This window comes from Malania oleifera, chromosome 4 (assembly GCF_029873635.1).
Source record: "Malania oleifera isolate guangnan ecotype guangnan chromosome 4, ASM2987363v1, whole genome shotgun sequence".
In the NCBI taxonomy this organism is placed as follows: domain Eukaryota; kingdom Viridiplantae; phylum Streptophyta; class Magnoliopsida; order Santalales; family Ximeniaceae; genus Malania; species Malania oleifera.
The window spans coordinates 26,824,200-26,844,052 of NC_080420.1; the positions used below are offsets into that span (position 1 = coordinate 26,824,200).

Sequence of the window (19,853 nt, forward strand, 5' to 3'; positions counted from 1 at the left end):
AGCGGGCAACACAAACACAACTTGCATGCAACCAAAACACAACTTTTGGCCACGTTACTACATCAACCTCAATTTTCTTTTTATCTTAGTCCATCGTAATCAACTGAGTTTTATTTTCAATTTTTTAATTCAAAGATCAAATTTGTCTTTACCTTTTGATCCTTCTCAAAGTTAATGTGTCAATAACTAGAGCAAAATGTTAAAATGCATATGACTAATCCAACATTCGAAAAATTAAAGAAAGGAAAAGAAAAACAATATAACACTACAAATACTCCATCAAATGTACTAGCTTGGGATACTTCGAATTCCCTTGGACATGAATCATTTACCCAAGATCTACAAACTACTCTACTGGTGTAAGACATTGGTTGTGACGAACACCCATCATTAGTTCCTAGCAAGGAAACTGCCCTACTTAGTCCTTGGTGTCCTTGCCAAGGGAAGGTCCAATCCGTGGAAACTCCGAGATAGATCTGGTATCATGTAATCCTCAAGTTAGCCCTAATCTCCAAACACAATAGCAGGTTTAAATCGACTACAAGATATCCAAAATTGCAAGCTCAAGTTCCTTGGATACCTAATATATCCCCACAAACTTACTAAAGCTGCACAAGCACGCACCACATGATCACAAAACCCTAACTGCAAACCAATTCTTAATTCATATTTCGACCTGCCTCTAAAGGGAAGCACTTTCCCAATTCAACAAATGGAAACATTACAAAAAGGGAAACATTTTATTTTTACTAAATGAAAATTTTACTAAAAACAAATAAATCAAATCAAAATCTGGTTTATTTCTGAAATGATGCATATGGCCGCTAAATAGGCAAGATCCTCAATGACAACCACTCTCTCTCGCCATCAACTACTAATGTCAGACATAAGTTGTGAATAATGACAAACAATTCGTCGGATCCATACAATTAGGTTGGATCTACAAAAGGAGAAGATTTCATGTTGTGATATAGATTTCATGTTTTAATCAAGCATATAGACATCATGGTGTGATGAAGTAAAGGATCAAGCCATGACCAGCACAAAGAACAAAGTATAAATGACGTGAATTCCCATATATAATAGGCTTTACCAAGATTGTTGTAAGCAAAACTGTCAAAATCATGAGACACTCAATTTGGACCATACGCCTCAATTCCAGTCAATAGCCTTGCATGAAGAGTCTAGTTGGGGAATCAAAGCAAGCTAGAATTAACCATGAATCATAACATTCACCATTGAATCTCACGATTCAGGATTCAATTCTTATGATTCATGATTCAAAAGGCATTCATGTTTGACCTAGATCCAATAGGCTCCAGTCAAGTAATCAACTATTTAAAATTCAAAAATTCACAACTAACATTTATCTCTCATTTGAATTGCTCTAAAATTTTATTAGGATTGTTCCTAAATTTTTTTTAAGAGTTTGAAAATACTAAAAGGTCTTCATTTAATAAGTTATCATCAAGAATAGTTTATTTGGAAATGTAGAAAATTTGGATAAGAAATATATTTCAAAAGGTAGTTATTTTCATGGTCTTAAATTTCCACGAAATTGTCAAAATTTCTGTCCGATTTTTGTCACCCTCAAAATCGAAATGGCAGTTAATTTCTGTCTTGTATAATTTTCATCAAAATCTCAACAAATCATCCAAAATTTATTGAAATCTCTAAATTTTAGCGAAACTTGTCTAAATTTTGACTATACAATGAAATTTCGTCAGAATTCAAATGAGAGATTTAAGAGTGAAGTGAAATTTCTCTCTTAATTTATTTTATTTATTTTATCAAAACAAAAGATTATTACAAGTGCTTTTGAAATTATATGAAAAATATACTTATAGTGATATTTTATTTAACCATTCATGATCTAAATTATCATTATTTGCATAATAAATAATATTTAAATAATTTATGAATTTTATTTGTATTAACTGAATATGTTTAAATGGACATTATCTAACAAATATGTTTGATACACATCCTATTTTACAACTTTTCCACCTTATACAAAACATAGATGCATTTAATTTGTAAAATATTAGTCCTAAAACATATATTATTATGTTTGTTAACCATTTCTAAAGTTTCACAAAGAATTCCAAGCTTTACTACTAATTTCCGTTATTTTTTCAAATCGAAATCGAAATTGACACCAAAATCAAAATTTCTGTACTTTTGGAGCTTCGAAATTTGAGTCGAAATCGAAATTTAAGACCTTGGCTACTTTTACTTTTTAACTTTCTAATAAAATATATACCTTATATCTATACATAGATATGCATGAATGTATACTAGGGCACATGATCATTCAATGTTCAAGAATATATTTCACTTTTAAATGTACTTTCTTTGCAGATAGATATACACGCAACTTGTAACTACTTTTAGAATGTGTATCAAATCCTATGATTCAATTCAATTTTTGATTCTCAATTCATAAAAATAATATTTTGATTCGTGATTTGAATCTCAATTTGACAACTATGGGACTCTTTACGCCAAAATCTTTTTGCATTGAGCATGGAAGCAATAAGCCTTAGATTGTTGTTGCTTCATACAACAGTCATAAATGACAAGATCAAGTCAAAACTAAACACATGCACAACTGAGAACAATGAAAAATAACAACAAACAAAAATGATGATTTTTATCATCCTATATGAATCATACATGAGGCAAACAAAAGGCTTTAATGGTAGATATGCCCCTACATAGAAAATAGCAGCCAGAAAGGAAAAGGGATTGACAAAGCCAAGACCAAGTAGTTTGGATAAGGCCTTCACAAATTGAATTAAGTTGAATAGTCAATACAATATCAAAAATGTCAAAAAGAATATACAAGGAATAAACACCAATTATAATGTAAAGAAACATCTAATTTGTACCTACACCTTAACAACCAACTGGTTGGCAGAACTACCATCCCCAGTTTGCACAAGACAAGTATAAAAGTAGTTACTAAAATATAAATCACCCTAGAAAAATCGATATCTCTTTGGTTCATTTCCTTGCAGTACATCTCAAAACATTATTTCCTTCTGTAACAAAAGAAAAAATTCTTACAAAATTGAGAAGCTATATATTTTATGTAAAAGACGCTCGAACATAGATTGGCATATGATACTTACAGGTTTACCAAGTTTGACAAAAGAGATATCTGATCACTTATATACCCTTTCAATCCTTGACTCCCAAGATCTCTGAAATGCATACATAAATAATGCATAATAACTATGGTTGACGTAAAAAAAACATAAAAAAGAAAGCAAGAGAAACTCTAATAGATGAAAAAAATAAAAAGAAATTAACAAGATTCCATTGTGTATGTTGTTTGTAGACCACGTTGTCTTGAGTGATGAAACAAGAGTTGCAGTATGATCTAAGTTGGAATTATGAAGAAGTTTTAGATAGAAGCTTCAAGAAAAGCAACACAAAATATATGAAATGTAATTTTAGTCATTCTATGAGGAATAATAGCGAAAATACTAAACTCGATGGTCAAGAAATACCTAGTACCCATTGTAAATTTGTTATGCAAGCTAAAGGAAAAATTGAAGAATATATCATACATAGAGTTAAAGCAGGTTGGGAAAAATTACACAATCCTTCTGGTTCATTATGAAATCATATAATACAGATAAAACTAAAATAAAATTTGGGGCATTATCTCATCATATTATACCTATTAAATTGAAAGAAAATTTACATTTACTCTTATACAGCCTGCTTGCCAACCATTCCTTTTTTAATTTTTTTTTAGGATTCAATGAAGGGTAATGCAAAAGCTTAAGGGAGCGTTTGTTCCTTGGCATCTTTCAACATTCCTAGGAGTGTAATGCTTATAAAATCTCATTCTTACGTTTGTTTGAGCATGGGAATCTGACATGGCGGGCATATTGGAATGCAAGTAATCCCATGAAGGATGGGCATCCCATTCCCCCCTCCCCCCATGGGTAAGTTTCATGGGAACCCTATTCCCTTGGAAATCCTACTTTCTAGACCAAATTGCCTTTGCTATTTTGTCCTTTGGACAATAATGCTGTTATAACATAATATAATCACGTTCTAATCGCTCTATTATTAGATTTAAAATTTTGTTTTATAAAAATTTAATATATAGTTAATATATGGACACTACATTGCCCTCAATTATTTTGGTCATCGATTATTAAGTGTTAAATGCTTTAAATTTATAGTTGTTGAAAATTTTAGGATATAGATTTAAACAAGTACACATTCTTAGTAGGTTTTTGTGCTGAAAAATATAATTGTAGTTTGTATATTTATTACAAATGTCAAGGGTTAAATGGTCATATTTTTAAAATACCCACCAAGATTCTCATGTTGAACCAAATGTTGACATGAGAATCCTGTGTACATTCTTGAGAATCTTACAGAGCAAACCAAACAAGAATATTTCCATGAGACAGGCATCCTTTTCCTAGGAATGAGGCTCCTAGAAATGTCATTCCATGGGAATATTTTTCATGCCACGAATCAAACGACCCCTAAGAGTATTGTGAGGGATCTTCTTTGGACAACGGAAGGAAAGAGGAAAGATAATTTGGATAAGTGGAAAGGGTTGAGTAGGTCGAAGGAGGAAGTGGGTTGGTTCTTGGTCATTGGGGTCAAAAATAATGCCCTTTTGGCTAAAAGATTTGTGGTAGGATGGGACAGTAATTTGAGTCTTGGAGGTTCTTCAAAGAGTCCTTGAAGGTTCATTTCATAGGTTTATCCTTTATTTCTTCCTCTTAACAAAGTGTCCATTGGTTAGATGTAACCATATTCAATTTTGGGAAGATGTTTGGGTGTTTTTTTGGGTTGGTGTGGTTGTTTAATTGTGTCCCGTTGCTCAATTGTATTGTCATTATTCTCATCAAAATGATGTGATTTCCTCCTTCCTTATTCGTGAGAATGACTCTTCTTCTTGGGATTGTCATTTTAGAAGGGGATCTGAATGATAAAGAGCTGGAGGTGCCTTGCTCTCTGCTCATTGTGCTGGAAGGTAGTTATGTCTACAGTAAAAGTGATGGCAGAATTTGGAGTGTGGATTCCTCTGGAAATTATCCGTTTAAATCCCTTTTTTCTCCGGGCATATGACAAGCTAAAGTCCATTCTAGATAAAGGCATTTGTTTGGTTGGTAGATCCTAATAGAGTTAAGACTTGAGACCAAAAATCTGCTGCAAAGGTGGAAACCACCTTCTAAAGCTTTGTCTCCAGATATGTGTCTAAGGTATGGGGAGCTCCAAGGATTTTTTTTTTTTTTTTTTTTTTTTCACAAGCAACGAATTGTATCAGAAGAGTAAAAGAATATACAACAAAAAAAGGCATAAATAGAGCAAGGAGAATAAGAAATCCTCTTTTTAACAAAAATGAAAACCAGCTACAAGATCACAGAAAAACAGAAAACGTCTCAACGAAGCTGAGTGACACAAGATGTCAAAAGAAACCACTTGCTGACACCTGCAGTGATGCAAGATCAACCATTCTACTACAAAGAAAATTGTTAATGGTAGCCACACCTTTGAAGATTACAGCATTTCTCTCCAACCAAACACACCAAAAAATAACCATAACAGTACGCCACCATAAAGCTTTCCTATCCTTTCCCTTGCCAAAACCCCTTAATGTACTAATACAAAAAGACTTCAATGCGGACAGCAAACCCAATTTTCAACAAAGATACCAAATAAATTATTCCAAACGGCCAAGTCAAAGGGCAATAAGAAACAAATGTGAGCAAGTATCCCCAATTCTCAAAGAAAGGAGACAAACATCAGGCAGCAGGGCCTTATTAGGTCCTCTCTTATGAAGCAAGTCATTGGTGTTGATTTTGTCAAGCATCAAAGACCAAATAAAAGTTTTTATTTTTAAGTGAACTTTAGGGCCCATTTAGTTATAAAACTGTTGGCCTAACAAGGCTTAAGAATCTTATTTTAATGATAACAAATCAAGGGAACTTAACATATTTGGTTAAGTGATGATGTTTCAGGATTCAAGTGGTTTTAATAAAAGGTTCAAGATCTCAAGTGCTTGATGAAGTTCATTAAAAGCTTGGACTCAAAGATAGAAGATCTAATGAAGCTTAAAGTCTATTGAAGAATGAAAACAAGATAGACTCAAAGAATGGAAGCAAAAAGCGTGAAGACTTAACGTTTTAGAAAGTTAGAATCTTAAGAAGTCTCATGTAAGTACTTCGCAAATCTCAATATAAATGTTTGAAGTTCTTAGGAATCATTATGGACTTAGAGACCTATTTTTGAAAACCTCGGAAAATGTTTTAAAGACTCAATTTAGTTTTCCAAGATTAAAGATTAAAGATTTAAAATCAAAGTTTTTGGAAATTTCTGAAAGTTGTAAGATCAGGCGACTGATAATGTTTCATCAGTTGACTGACATTTTTATACTGAAAAATATTGAACAAACAAAATAGAATCAGACGACTGATCTCTCAGGCTCAGGCGACTGACTCAGTACTGACTTTTGAAACATACTGAACTGTAAAAGCTCAGGCGAATGACCATTCAGGATCAGGGGACTGACACTGCATTGACTTTCAAAATTTGTCGTTCTATAAAAGATCAAGTGACTGATCTCGATAGTCTTAGTCGACTGAACTTCATAATTTTCAAATTAAAACAACGAAGGAAAGTTTCCAAATTGGATTGCTTGGTCCCCAAACCTTGTGAAAACTTGGGAAACACTCTAAGAAACTTGGGGAATACGAAATTAACTTTTTCTAACTATAAATACATGGTAAACCTAAAGATCAAATATACCTACAAGCAGCAATCAATCTAAATTTTTTCTACTCTTCAAAGCAATCTTACTAATATTTTTGCTGAAGTACCTATTGTGTTCTTGCTGATAAAAGCTCACAATTCTTTGATCTTCACTGAAATTTTCAATCTAAGAAAGAACCTCAGTGATATTTACTCGAGCTTCATCTTTTTATATTGATTATTCATTGAAGTATATTGGTATTCAACTGTACTAATCTGCTCTTGTTGAGAGTCCTGTTATTTTTTGATGATTCAGGGTTATTGAATCGTTGGCTAATAGGAAGGGCCATTCTTATTAAAGAGGGGTCTCCACCTGATACGGAGAGGTTGTAACTTGGCCTGTAAAGAAGTTGGAAAGGAAAATCTTCATAGCGGTTGCTTGGGGCAAGAACGTAGGCCGCTGGCCGAACCTTGTAAAAAATACGGCCTTCAGCTCTTCTCCCTACTCTCTTTAATTTTTTGCAAACATATAACCTACGTGTATGATTATTTAACACTTGCTAAATATTGAGAGATGCTGAAGTTTCTTACTTTGATCCATATTTGAAATCAGCATACTATATTGATTGATTGATTAAAAAATCAGATTATCAAATTTTGAAGCTCACTGAATTATTGAATTTGTTTCATATTTAAAACCAAGAGACATATTGGTTATCATTATTTGGTCATTAAGTGGTTTGACAAATTCAGAAGTATTCTTGAATATCGATTTTACTACACTGCTGAAATTAATCTTTCTCTATCAAATAAAGGAAAGTTTCAGGTCTTGTAAAATCAAATCTCTGAAAATATTTATTCTGACTGGTCATTGATTAAAAGAAAATTTAGATTTTGAATATTCTAAGATTTTATTCAAAGTGATCTTCGTTGACATAACTTAAAAGTATTGTTGGCTGTGCCTGTAGGGTTGCAAATCAATATCATTGTGATTGTGTGATTGTTGAATATTAATTCGTTGGGTTAATTCTTAAATCAAGGAATTTTAGAACAAAAATTTTAAAGAAATTTTAATAAACCCAATTCACCCCCCCCCCCCCTCTCGGAATTATACCTTCTCAAAAACATTTTCCATTTTCCATATTTTGTTTTCCAAAGAATTACAAAAATATCAACTTATTTTTAAATTTTTCAAGACTTTTTTTAAGAAGGTGGAAAATAAGGAATCTGTGGAGTTGTGCATATAAGTTTTTCCTTTTTAATTTTTGTAAAGTTAGAGATCAAGGAGAGAAGAAAAAAAATCAAGGAACAAATAAGTAAGAGAAAGGAGGAGGTGGCAGGATATGGAGAGTTATGTAAAGGTCCAGGTATGCCTTCTTATATGTTAATAATTATAAAATTCTTTAGGACAAAAAAAAACCCCGCTCACAACTTAATTGCTGAAATAACCTATTCTCTTCTAGCATTCCCCCTCAAGCTGGAGGTGTATAAATATCACCTAACCCCAGCTTGATACTACCACTAGACTAGGCAAGCTTAAATAAAGGCTTTGTGAAAGCATTGCCTAACTGATCCACAAGACCTTCTTCAATACAGCATCCCTCACAAAATGACAATCAACTTCAATGTGCTTTGTCCTCTCACGGAATACTGGGTTGCTAGCGATATATATGGCAGCTTGATTATCACAAATCACCATATCCATTGGCTTCATTACCAAAAATCCCATCTCTGACATAAGAAATTTTAGCCTCATAAGCTCATTCACAATATGAATCATGGCTCAGTATTGTGCTTCAACACTAGATCTGGCAATAGTAGTTTGTTTCTTGCTATGACAAGTAACAGCATTACCTCCCACGAACGTACAATATCCAGTAGTAGGCCTTCGATCATCAACAGAGCCAGCTCAATTTGCATCAGAGTATTCCATGATCTCATTATTTTAATTACATTTATATATCAAACCATTGCCAAGAGAGCCTTTGAGGTACCACAAATCCTACAAACAGCATCCCCATGTGGTTGTTTGGGATTTTTCATAAATTGACTCACCACCCCCTAATACAAAAGATATCTTAGGTCTAGCGACAATCAAGTAGATCAACTTGCCAACCAACTACCTATATCAAAGCTTGTCCTCAAATTCTGGTCCAACATCCATAAACAGCTTCATGTTAGGGTCCATAGGAGTATCAGTTTGTTTAGCTCCTAACAAACCAATCTCACTAGCAAGTCCCAAGGTATATTTTCATTGAGAGAGACTCAACCCTTTCCTACACCATACAATCTCAATACCAAGAAAGCAGAGTACTCAAGTCCTTGATTTGAAATTTAGCTTAAAGCCACCACTTAACATTTGCAATCCTGCTTTGATCACTACCAGTGGTTATAATATCATTAACATAAACTACTAGAAGTACCACACCTGCCTTTGTTTTGCAGACAAACACCGAATGATTAGAATAGCACTAGATGAAGCCAAATGTAGAGACCATCACACTAAATTTGCCAAACCAAGCTCAAGGAGACTGTTTAGGACAACAATTGCCCTCATGCAACCAACACACCATACCATCCTCCCCCCAAGCAACATACCCAAGAGGTTGCTCCATGTATACCCCTTCCTGCAAATCTCCATATAAAAAGGCATTCTTCACATCCAACTAGCATAAGGACCAATCAAAATTAAGTGTCAACAAGATCAACACACGAATAAAGTTTAGTCAAGCAACGAGAGGTCTCAAAATAATCAATACCATGTGTTTGGGTGTACCCTTTGGCAACCAATCGAGCCTTAATTTGTTCAACAAAGCCATCAAGAAGATATTTAATAGTGTATACCCAAGAACACCTAACCAACTCCTTATCGAGAGGAAGATCTACCAAGTCTCATGTCCCTCATGTGGTCAAAGCATCCATTTTTCTACATCCATTGCATGCTTCCACCTTAGGTTGGAAAGCGCTTCAACATGCAAGGAAGGAATAGAAATAGAGGAAATAAACAAGGCAAAGACTAGAAAGGTGAAGAATTGAAACATAATAAGAAATATGATAACGAAGGACCACACATATGTTCAAGTACCTTTGTAGAGAGCAATAAGCAAATCCAAGTCACACTGGGATGGATCTCCAAAATCAAAATTCAAAATAGTGATAGGCAGAAGGGGCAGCTGCATGGTGGTAGTGACATGGTCTTAAATTTCAACGAAATTGTCAAAATTTTTGTCGAAATTTCTGGTTTCCGTCACCCACGAAATTGAAATGGCAGCCAATTTCCCTCTTACATAATTTTTGTTGAAATGTAAACGTATCATTCAAAATTTATTGAAATCCCGAAATTGTAGTGAAACTTGTCAAAATTTTAATTATAGAATGAAATTTCCTTGGAATTAAAATGAGAGATTTAGGAGTGAAGTGAAATTTCTCACTTAATTTATTTTGTTTTTTTATCGAAATAAAAGATTATTACGAGGGCTTTTGATATATATATAAAAACTTACAACAACATTTTATTTAACCATTCATTCTAAATAATCATTATTTGTACAATAAATAATATTTAAATGATTTACGAATTTCATTTGTATTAACTGAATATGTTTGCACATTATCTTACAAATATGTTTGATACACATATCATATTACAACTTTTCCATGTCTATTAATCATTTATAAAGTTTCAAAAAAGAATTCCATGCTTTACTATTGCTTTCCATTATTTTTTGCAAATCCAAATCGAAATTGACATTGAAATTGAAAATTTCCATTGAAATTTCAGTACTTTTGCAGTTTCGAAATCTGAATCAAAATCAAAATTTAAGACCTTGGGTAGTGATGTCTATGCTTGCTTTCTATCGTTCATAAGCCCTCAATTGTTTATCTTTGTATGTATCTGATGGATTTTGATGAGCTAAAGATTTTTGGAGAAAGATAACAAAAGGAACTGGAGGATCAAAACATGAGGTGGGATCAAAAATCATTGATGGACTCAAAATAGATGCAACCAACGACAGAAGGATAACAAAAGAAGAGATTCACGGCTCATTTGGTTCAGTGGAATAGTTATTTCTTGGAATTAAATGGAATATAGTTTCAATTTTAGGAATCAGGGGAATAGTTATTCCTTGTATATTCCTAATTATTTCATTCAACATGTAATAAGAAAGGAATAGATAACCCCATGGTAAAATTTGGGAATAGTGATGTAGGACAAGAAGTAGGACCTTGGGAAGATCCTCACTAGAAAATAATTAAGATGAGTTGGGTTAAGGAATTGTGGGTTAAGTTAGTACTTTATTGTGTGTGATTAGTTGTTTATTATCTGTGTTAAGTATTAATTAGTATAGGATTATGTGTATTTTGGGGTTGTTTGTAATATTTGTAATGTAATATTGTTTTAGGGGTTTAAGTGTAATTTCATGTAAAAGAGGCTTTCTTATAAATAGTGTATGAAAGCCATGTTGTAGGCTCCTCCCCCTTCCTCCTCCCCTTCTAATTTCTCCATGGCTGCAAAACTTTGACGCTGTTCCTGCATCACTCGGTATCAGAGCCCAACCACGATCTCTTTCTTCTCTTTCAATTTCCCCATCTTTTCTTTTCAATCTTCTTCTTCACCCCTCTTCTTCTCTTCTTCCTTTCCCCCACTGTTCTGCAACTTCTATCTCCCTCTGCTGCAAATTCTTCTTTCCTTCACCTCCTCTGTTCTGTAACTTCTCCCTCCCTCCCTGCTGCTGCTTCTCCTCCTCTTCTTCTTCTTTCCTTCTCTCCTTTTCTCTGTAATTTCTGCTCCCTCTCTGCTGCTGCTTCTTCTTTCTTCTCTTCTTGTTCTCTAGTTTTCTGTTCTGATCTCCTGCTTTGTCCCTAATCCTTTTCTGCCCAACAGCCTTCTGCCCTCTTGCTTCTTCTCTGTTTCTCTTCTCCTTCTCTTCTTCTTCTTCTCTTTAATTCTCTCCCATAACTCTCTCAACTCTCTTTCTCATTTCTGAATTCTGTGGCTGTCTGTTGGCAGTTTCTGTACAGCAATTCCTCCAACCTCCCATCTTTTTCTTTTCTCTCCCATCTGTCCAGCAACTCCTCCAACCTCCCACACACACACACACTCACTCACTCACTCAACTCTCTCTCACTTCTGAATTCTGTGGCTGTCTCTTGGCAGTTCCTGGCTGTTTCTGTCCAGCAACTCCTCCAACCACCCACACACACCCATCTTCTTCTTTTCTTTTCCGTAACTCCCTCAACTCTCTTTCTCATTTCTGAATTCTGTGGTTTCTCATTTCTGAACTCTGTGGCTGTCTCTTGGCAGTGCCTGGCTGTTTCTGTCCAGCAACTCCTCCAACCTCCCACACACACACACACACACACCTCTATTTCAGAAATTAAGTATAAATGTGCAGTTTCTTTACTTTTCAGAAATTCCAGTGTATCCCCAAATCTCAAAAACCACTTCCCAGTGATCATCCTGCAACACCACCAAAAACAGAACCCGCCGAAACCCTTCCCCTCAAGATTTTATCGCCATCTGACCACCGGAGGACCCCCACGCGCCGGCCAAAATTTCTGCGGCCGTCGGCACTTTGAAAGCTCTCATCTCCTATGCTTTTCTCATAACACCTCCACCACCAATAAACTCCTCATCCCCTGATATCCCCTCGACCCAAGTTTCATCACCAGAGATGCCTCACTCGCAGCGCACACGCCCCACGCGCCGGCAACCTGCAACTAGGATACTTCCACAGTTTTCAGCAATTTCCAGTCTAACGAAGAACTGCCCAGCTCTCTCTCTCTCTCTCTCTCAATATATATATATATATATATGTATGTATATATATATATATATATGTATCTATGTATGTATGTATGCATATTTCTGAATTTCAGTTTAAATTCTGCAGTTTCTGAACTTTTCAGAAATTCCAGTGTATCCCTAAATCTCAAACTCCACTTCCCAGTTATCGTCGTGCAACAACACCAAAAACAGAAGCCCCCGAAACCCTTCCCTTCAAAATTTTATCGCCATCTGACCACCGGAGGACCCCCACGCGCCGGCCATAACTTCTGCAGCCATCAGCACTTCGAAAACTCTTTATCTCCTATGCTTTTCTCATAACACATCCACCACCAATAAACTCCTCATCCCCTGATATCCCCTCGACCCAAGTTTCATCACCAGAGGTGCCTCACTCGCAGCGCACACGCCCCACACACCGGCAACCTGCGACTAGGACACTTCCACAGTTTTCTGCAATTACCAGTCTCACGAAAACTGCCCGGCCCCAATATTTTGGGCTTTCTCAATGAAATTTTGATCTGCAAGGAGATGATTTTGCCTATGGACTCGACATAATGCATGCAGAGGTGATAATTTGGCATGGAACCCTAGAAATTGTCACTGGAAGCATTAAAAATCATATTTTGTTACTGCAATTGTGAGTTTTCTTCGTGATTTTTTTTCATTTCAGCCAAACAATCAATATCAAGGTGAATTAAAGATTTTTTTTTTTTTTTTTTTTTTTGAGAAATTGGGAGTAAGGCTTGCAGGAAATTGTGTTAAAGGGTTGTGATATATAGATGCAGCATATGTATATGCATAAATTCAGCAACATGGTGACAAATGATAGGCCAAAGAAATGCCATTTATCATACATTGGGCACAATTTCAAGCTCTTCAAAACCTTTCTCAAGTGTGGAGAAAAGGTTTGCAGAATCATCATTAATGGAAAATGCCCAAAGAATGTGGTTTTTATAAATGAGGTCATTTGTATGCAGCTTCACCTGGAACCTCACCCAATGCCTTATATGATATCTTGGGTTAATAACTCTATTGTACATGTTTATGAAAAATGTTTGGTTCCCATCCAAATGGGTGAATATTTGGCTAATGTTTGGTGTTCTATCCTAGCTATGAAGATTGGCTATGTACTTGGTTCTCCTGGGTTGGATGATTTAGGTGTGACTTAAGGACGTGAGAACACATGTCTTTCACTATAATTGGAAGAAAATCATTTTGAAGTCCGCTATACCAAGGAATCAAGACAAAGAATCAGTCATAAATACTCAGCTTGAAGACAATACAAGGAAGGAATTTTATGTGTTTGAAGACATCTAAAGTCCTCCAAATATTCCTATTGTAGAGTTTTTCATCCCTAATGAGTTCATTGATGTTGATTCTCAAGTCAAGTTTATGGTGCCGCCAATGGAACATGGTTTCTTGCCTCATTCAAGTGTTAGCTTTCTAAAAGTCCAAGTTTGATTCTCCCTTTTGATCCTCCAACATTTCAAAATTCGAGGCCAATTTTTTTCTAACTGGGGGAGAGTTGATGTAGGACAAGAAGTAAGACCTTGCGAAGATCCTTGCTGGAAAATAATTAAGAAGCATTGGGTTAAGGAATTGTGGAGTTAAGTTAGCAATTTATTACATGTGATTAGTAAGTTACTATCTGTTCAATATTAATTAGTATAGGATTATGTGTATTTGGGGGTTGTTTGTATTATTTGTGTAAAGTAGGTGTATATTTGTAACGTAATGTTGTTTTAGGGGTTTAAGTGCAATTTCATGTAAAATAGCCTTTCTTATAAATAGTGTATGAAAACCATGTTGTAGGCAGTTGTTGATGAATGTGAACTGAAGTGAACGTGAGTTCCCCCCTGGTATCTCCTCTCTCCTCCCTTCACCTTCCTCCTCTTCTAATTTCTCCATGGCCATAGAACCTTGATGCTGCCCCTGCATCATTATTCCTTGTCTATTCCTTATTATGGACTCATAAAATGTTTCACATTTTTATTTGTTTTATAGTAACAACATAACTTCTTATATAACTAATTGTAATTAACCTACTAAAACTAATTTATTCCTGAGAATAGGCATTCTACCAACCAAACATAACCTCAATGATAATAGAAGAATTTACAAGGAGAAAAAGACTTCTTCCGTCAAAATTCTAGAATAATCCAGAGCAGAAAATAATATTCAGAGCAGAAAATTCCTCCATTCTGGCTAAACCTCCGAAAAGCTAACTCCTTTAAAGCAACCGAAACCAACACACCATAAAGAGGCCACGTAATGAACCTTCTCCCACACCAACTTCCAATTCAATTTTCTCCCTAAAAAAATCCACGCATTACGCTCCAACCATAATCCCCACAACACAGCAAAAGTACTGCATTTCCAAAGTGCAACCCTCTCCTTCCTTCTACCAAACCCATGGTTTTAAATAACGGTCGCGACCGTTACGTAACGGTTTTTTGGGTTACTGATACCGTTACACACCGCGAAATCAGTGGGAAGAAAAATCACGGCTGTAGCCGCCATTATGGACTGCAACTGTTACGTAAAGGCCACTACGGCCGTTACATAAAGGCCGCTACAGCCGTTACGTAAAAGCCGCTACAGCCGTTACGTAACCGCTACAGGACTGTTACACCAAAAAATTTATTTTGTTTTTTACTTTTTCTTCTCACTTTTTCCCTCTCTTTCATAAATCATTCTCAATATACCATGTGGCGAGAGGGGGAAAATATTATAATGAGGATGACAATGATACGAAATTTACTATTTCTTTAAATACTCGCAAGAGATGCTTTAATTAACAATTTGAAAATACTAACTTCTTAGGAAAATTTAATTTTGATAATATTAGTAATGTAATATTTATGTTCTATATTTTTCATCTTCAGCCTTCTTTCTTTTCTAGCTATTTTATATCTATATTATTCGTATGTCTTATGTGTCTAATAGATAAATGGAGTGTATAATGTATTGTATTTTATTAATTAATTTAGCGCACATAAGAATTTATCACAAATAAGAACAATGAGAAGTATAAATACGCACACACGCAATTTTTCTATCAATGGTGGTTTAAAACAAATGTAAACTTGTTGCCCTTACCAAATAACTTAATTACTCGAACTAAAGGATCCAAAATACACTAAAACTCTTTCTAAGAAAGGTTAAAAGCTTAAAACATGCAAGTACGCTAATATGCACAAGGTTGTGCGTGCTTTAAAAAAATTCACAGCCATTACACCCGCTTCCCATTATGTAACATCCGCTACTCCGGCTTCCGTTACATTTGTTACCGTTACATTAACCTACCGCTACTGCGATTTAAAACCATGACCAAACCCCTCAAAAGAAATAAACAACAATTCCTCCACTGATGCTAGGCAGATCCAAGATTCTCCCATCACGCCAACTAATTTATTTCAGATCCTCCAAGCATAATCAGAGTGTTAAAATAGATGAAGAGCCATTTTAAAATTCAAATAACATAGCACACAAACATCTGGAGGTAAGGCCTTCAAAGGTCTCCTAATCTGCAACAAGTTATTAGTATTGATTTTATTAAGCTGGCACAATCAACCAAATGAAAGCCTTAATTTTTAGGGGAGCTTTGACCTTCCAAAGAAATGAATATAGGGAAAACAAGAATTGGAACAGATCAAAAACTCAAAAAAAATATTTACAAGAATACACCCCCAAATGATCCATCACCCAAGACCAAGTATCCCTAGTTGAAAAAAGATGACAATTGTTCAATAACAACAAGGATAAAAGTTCCAACAACTCTCTATTGTTAAGAGATAGATCTTCTGAAATAAAAGTTTCCAAGAAACCAGAGGGCCCCGAGTCAACCACAAAGAAGGAAATCATACTATCTTGCCCTGAGCTCAGACAAAAGAGATGAGGAAAAGAGGTGGCTAGAACATCATTCCCTAACCATGGATCTTTTCCAAAAATCAAATCCATGGACCCCTTCTCACCATAAATTTAACATGAGGAGTAAACAAGGGATAAATTTAAGAAATAGATCTCTATGGGCTCTCCAACGAACACCGCTAACTAGCATTTGTAACCCACCCATTCTCACCCAAAACATATTTACTTCTAATCATACTATGCCAAAGGGACAGGTTGGTCTTTTTTTGTATGAAGGATGATGTGAATCCAGCATATGCTTGATTGAGAAGGGGTCCTTAGCTATCATCCCATTTTGATCAGCAACCAGCTTCTTATCAGCCCTATGAAGGAGCTGGCTGAGGAGTCATAAGATCACTTCAATCTCCACACAGGTATTCTACCCATTCCAAAATACTTGTCTAAATTTACTGAATTATCATTGTGCCAAAAGAATGTAATTGATGAGAGGAAGATCATTTCCCTTAACCCTTTAGGGGGTGGGAGATACAACAGAGACCAAAAGGCACTTGTTTAGGGTACAGAATAAAGTTAGTTAGTCTTTTGCGGCAACATATTAGGGTGACAGTTACTTCTAAATCATACTAGAAGAAAGAAAGAGTTTTACTAAAGATAAATGACTTGGTGTCTAATGTTAATTATGAGGATGGAAAGAGCTGGTTGCAAAAATGGTTAAGCTATGAGGATCATCAATTCAGACATTTGAGTCTCAGGCAATTTGAGAAGAGGGTAAGTTAGAAAGGTGTTGTCTAGGTTTTCTCATAGTACTGTTTTTTTCCCCCAAGAAACTAGCTTCATCATGTGGATAGGGGTGTTGGTAGAAGCATTTATAAGGTAGGGTTTAAGGATTGTGAACTCCTCCCCTTCAGGGAGGCAGTAAAGGTGATGCTCATTGTTTGGGATACACATTGTACTTCAAGAGTAGATTGTCTAATAGGCTTCTTTTCATTATCTTTCGTACTATAAGTTAATGGGAGATCTCAGTGGTGGTGTTTTTGGTCCTAGACCAACTCTTTGTTCTTACCTTTGGGATGAGTTGTAGACGACATATGGTTTTTGTTCCCTAAGTGGATTTTAGGAGATGATTTTAATACAGACATGCTTCTTGAAGAACGAAAGGGGGTGCTACATTCACCTCAAGTATGTACAATTTTGACAGTTTTACTAGGAATTGTTATTTGAGGGATCTACTTTCAGAGAATGCTTTATTTTCTTATCCAGTTGGAAGGGAGCAATCAATTGTGAGCTACTTGGGTAGATTCCCTTTTTTGTGACCAGGAGGACAAACTTTCAAATCTCTTCCACGAGGTGATAGACCAATGTATGATCATTTTCCTATATTTTAGGAGTTTAGTAAAACAAGTGGGGTCCTACCCTATTTTGTTCAGAGAATATGTGGTTAGATCATCACTCTTTTCATGCTTTGGTCACAAATACATGGAATGATTGTTCTAAGAGGGAATGGGAAGTTTCATATTCATGAAGAAGTTGAAACACTTGAAAGTCTTTAAAAAGTGGAATATTGATATTTTTAGGAATATCAAAGTTGAGAAAGCTAGTACTTTGTATGATATTGATTGTTTGACAGGAAAAAGAATTTGAGGGATTTTAGTAAGGTGGAGGTGGAGAAATGCATCTCTCTCAAAAATGAGTTGGAGGCTTTGATTTTAAAGGACGTTAGATGTTGGGGGCATAAATGTTGGAAATTTTAGATAAGTCGGAAAACTTCTCAAAATTACCCATATTTTATTTTTACATTTTTTATCTATATTCAATAAGAAGCACCTCTTCGAATAAGTATTAGACATACCTATCCATAGATAGTAATTATTCTTACTCTCTAAAGGCACTTATTCTAATAGGTATTATTAAAGTGTTCTCTTTTCATAAGAGATACCTATTCATAATAGGTGTCTTTCAAGAAATTTCCTTTCACGAAAAGGTGTTTGCGTCTCTATATTAAGAAATAGTGTCACATAAGAACATACATACATAATGTCATCTCCTCTCTTCTTCTTATCTATTATCTATTGACTTTATATTCTATATTATTTATATTTACGCATCTATTTGAACTGGTCGCCCCATCTCATTGTTAACATACTTATGGAATAAGACAGTTGCAAGCAAACCTAGGCTTTATCTTGGAGATGATGTTTACCAATATCACCTGCACATAAGGAGGCAATACCATCTTTAGGACAGCAGTTATCCTGTGACTCACAGGCCAAGCTCCACTAATTTATTTTAATTCTTATTTATTTGATATAAAATCTTGTTGATTTGATTGCATCTAAAATAGATAGATTAATCTATACATTTTTCCAACAAAAATAAATAAATTTAAGTGGTTAGGAAGGTGATTGTAATTCTAGATTCTTTCATAGGTTGGCTACCAAGAAGAGAAGGAGGAATTTGATCAAAGAGTAGGAATTTCAAAGATGGAAGATTATTAGAGAACCCAGCTTGGTTGTGGAAGAGATTATGAATTCTTTTTGGAAAAATCTTTACTTGAGGATTTTTTTTAGTCCTATGCTAGACGGTTTGGAGTGGAGTCCCTTATCTAATGACCAAGTATCCTAATTGGAACGCCTTCTGAGGGGGAGTACTGAGTGGGCTACTTTTGAGGTGGAGAAGGGCAAGCTTTGTGGATTGGGATTTAATATGGCTCTCTTTCACAATTGCTAGGATGCAAAGAGATTTGATTTGTCTAAGGTTTTTCTAGTATTTTAATAACTAATTACTAGCGTTTATTTCTAAAGTAAGCAGTCTAGTAGGCTTCTTTTCCCTATCTGTCATTTTCTACACCATGGACCACATCTCAAATTTGAAAACTACACCATGGACCACATATTAAATTTGAAAACTATGTGATCATGGCTCGCTGCTACTTGTAGAATGACATTCCTATTTGACTCAAAACTAAATACAATAGCAAGGAATTGTTTAAAACTATGAAACATTGGCTGCATTTCCTCATTTACCTAATTGGGTTTCCACTATAGAAATTGCTCAATTACATAATTACCATCACCCACATGTCATTGTAATGCTTAACTAGAAAATAATTCCATTTAATTACCATTTTTTTTTTTCATATTATATAGCCAAACCAATACACAAGGTAGCCACCCCATGATATTCCATACTATGAGAACCTAGCCACCAAACACATGTAAAGTAAAAACAAGTGGAACTTGACTTACATTTGTGAGACAACAAGAGCAGATTCATTGTTAATATGACAAGTAACCCCCTCCCAAGCATCCCAAATAGTAGGAGCACAAGGATCACCATTCCAACCCATTCTATCAGGGATGCGAAGTGACTCTTTTAATGCTCTCATAGCTACCACTGCACAGAAACTGTCCATTATTCAACCATACATCATAGAGGGGCAAAAAGAAAGGAAAATGAAGAAATA

General features: G+C 35.2%; 1 protein-coding gene across 1 annotated transcript in view; it reads right to left on the reverse strand.

The window, feature by feature from the left end:
- Positions 1-19,853, reverse strand: part of LOC131153102 (receptor-like protein 4) — a 51,943-nt gene that overhangs the window by 30,197 nt on the left and 1,893 nt on the right. The window contains exons 3-4 of the mRNA XM_058105152.1: positions 19,636-19,783; positions 3,135-3,206 (exon numbers count right to left, since the gene is read on the reverse strand). Coding sequence (XP_057961135.1) covers positions 3,135-3,206; positions 19,636-19,783 — 220 coding nt within the window. The remainder of the gene's footprint in view (positions 1-3,134; positions 3,207-19,635; positions 19,784-19,853) is intronic.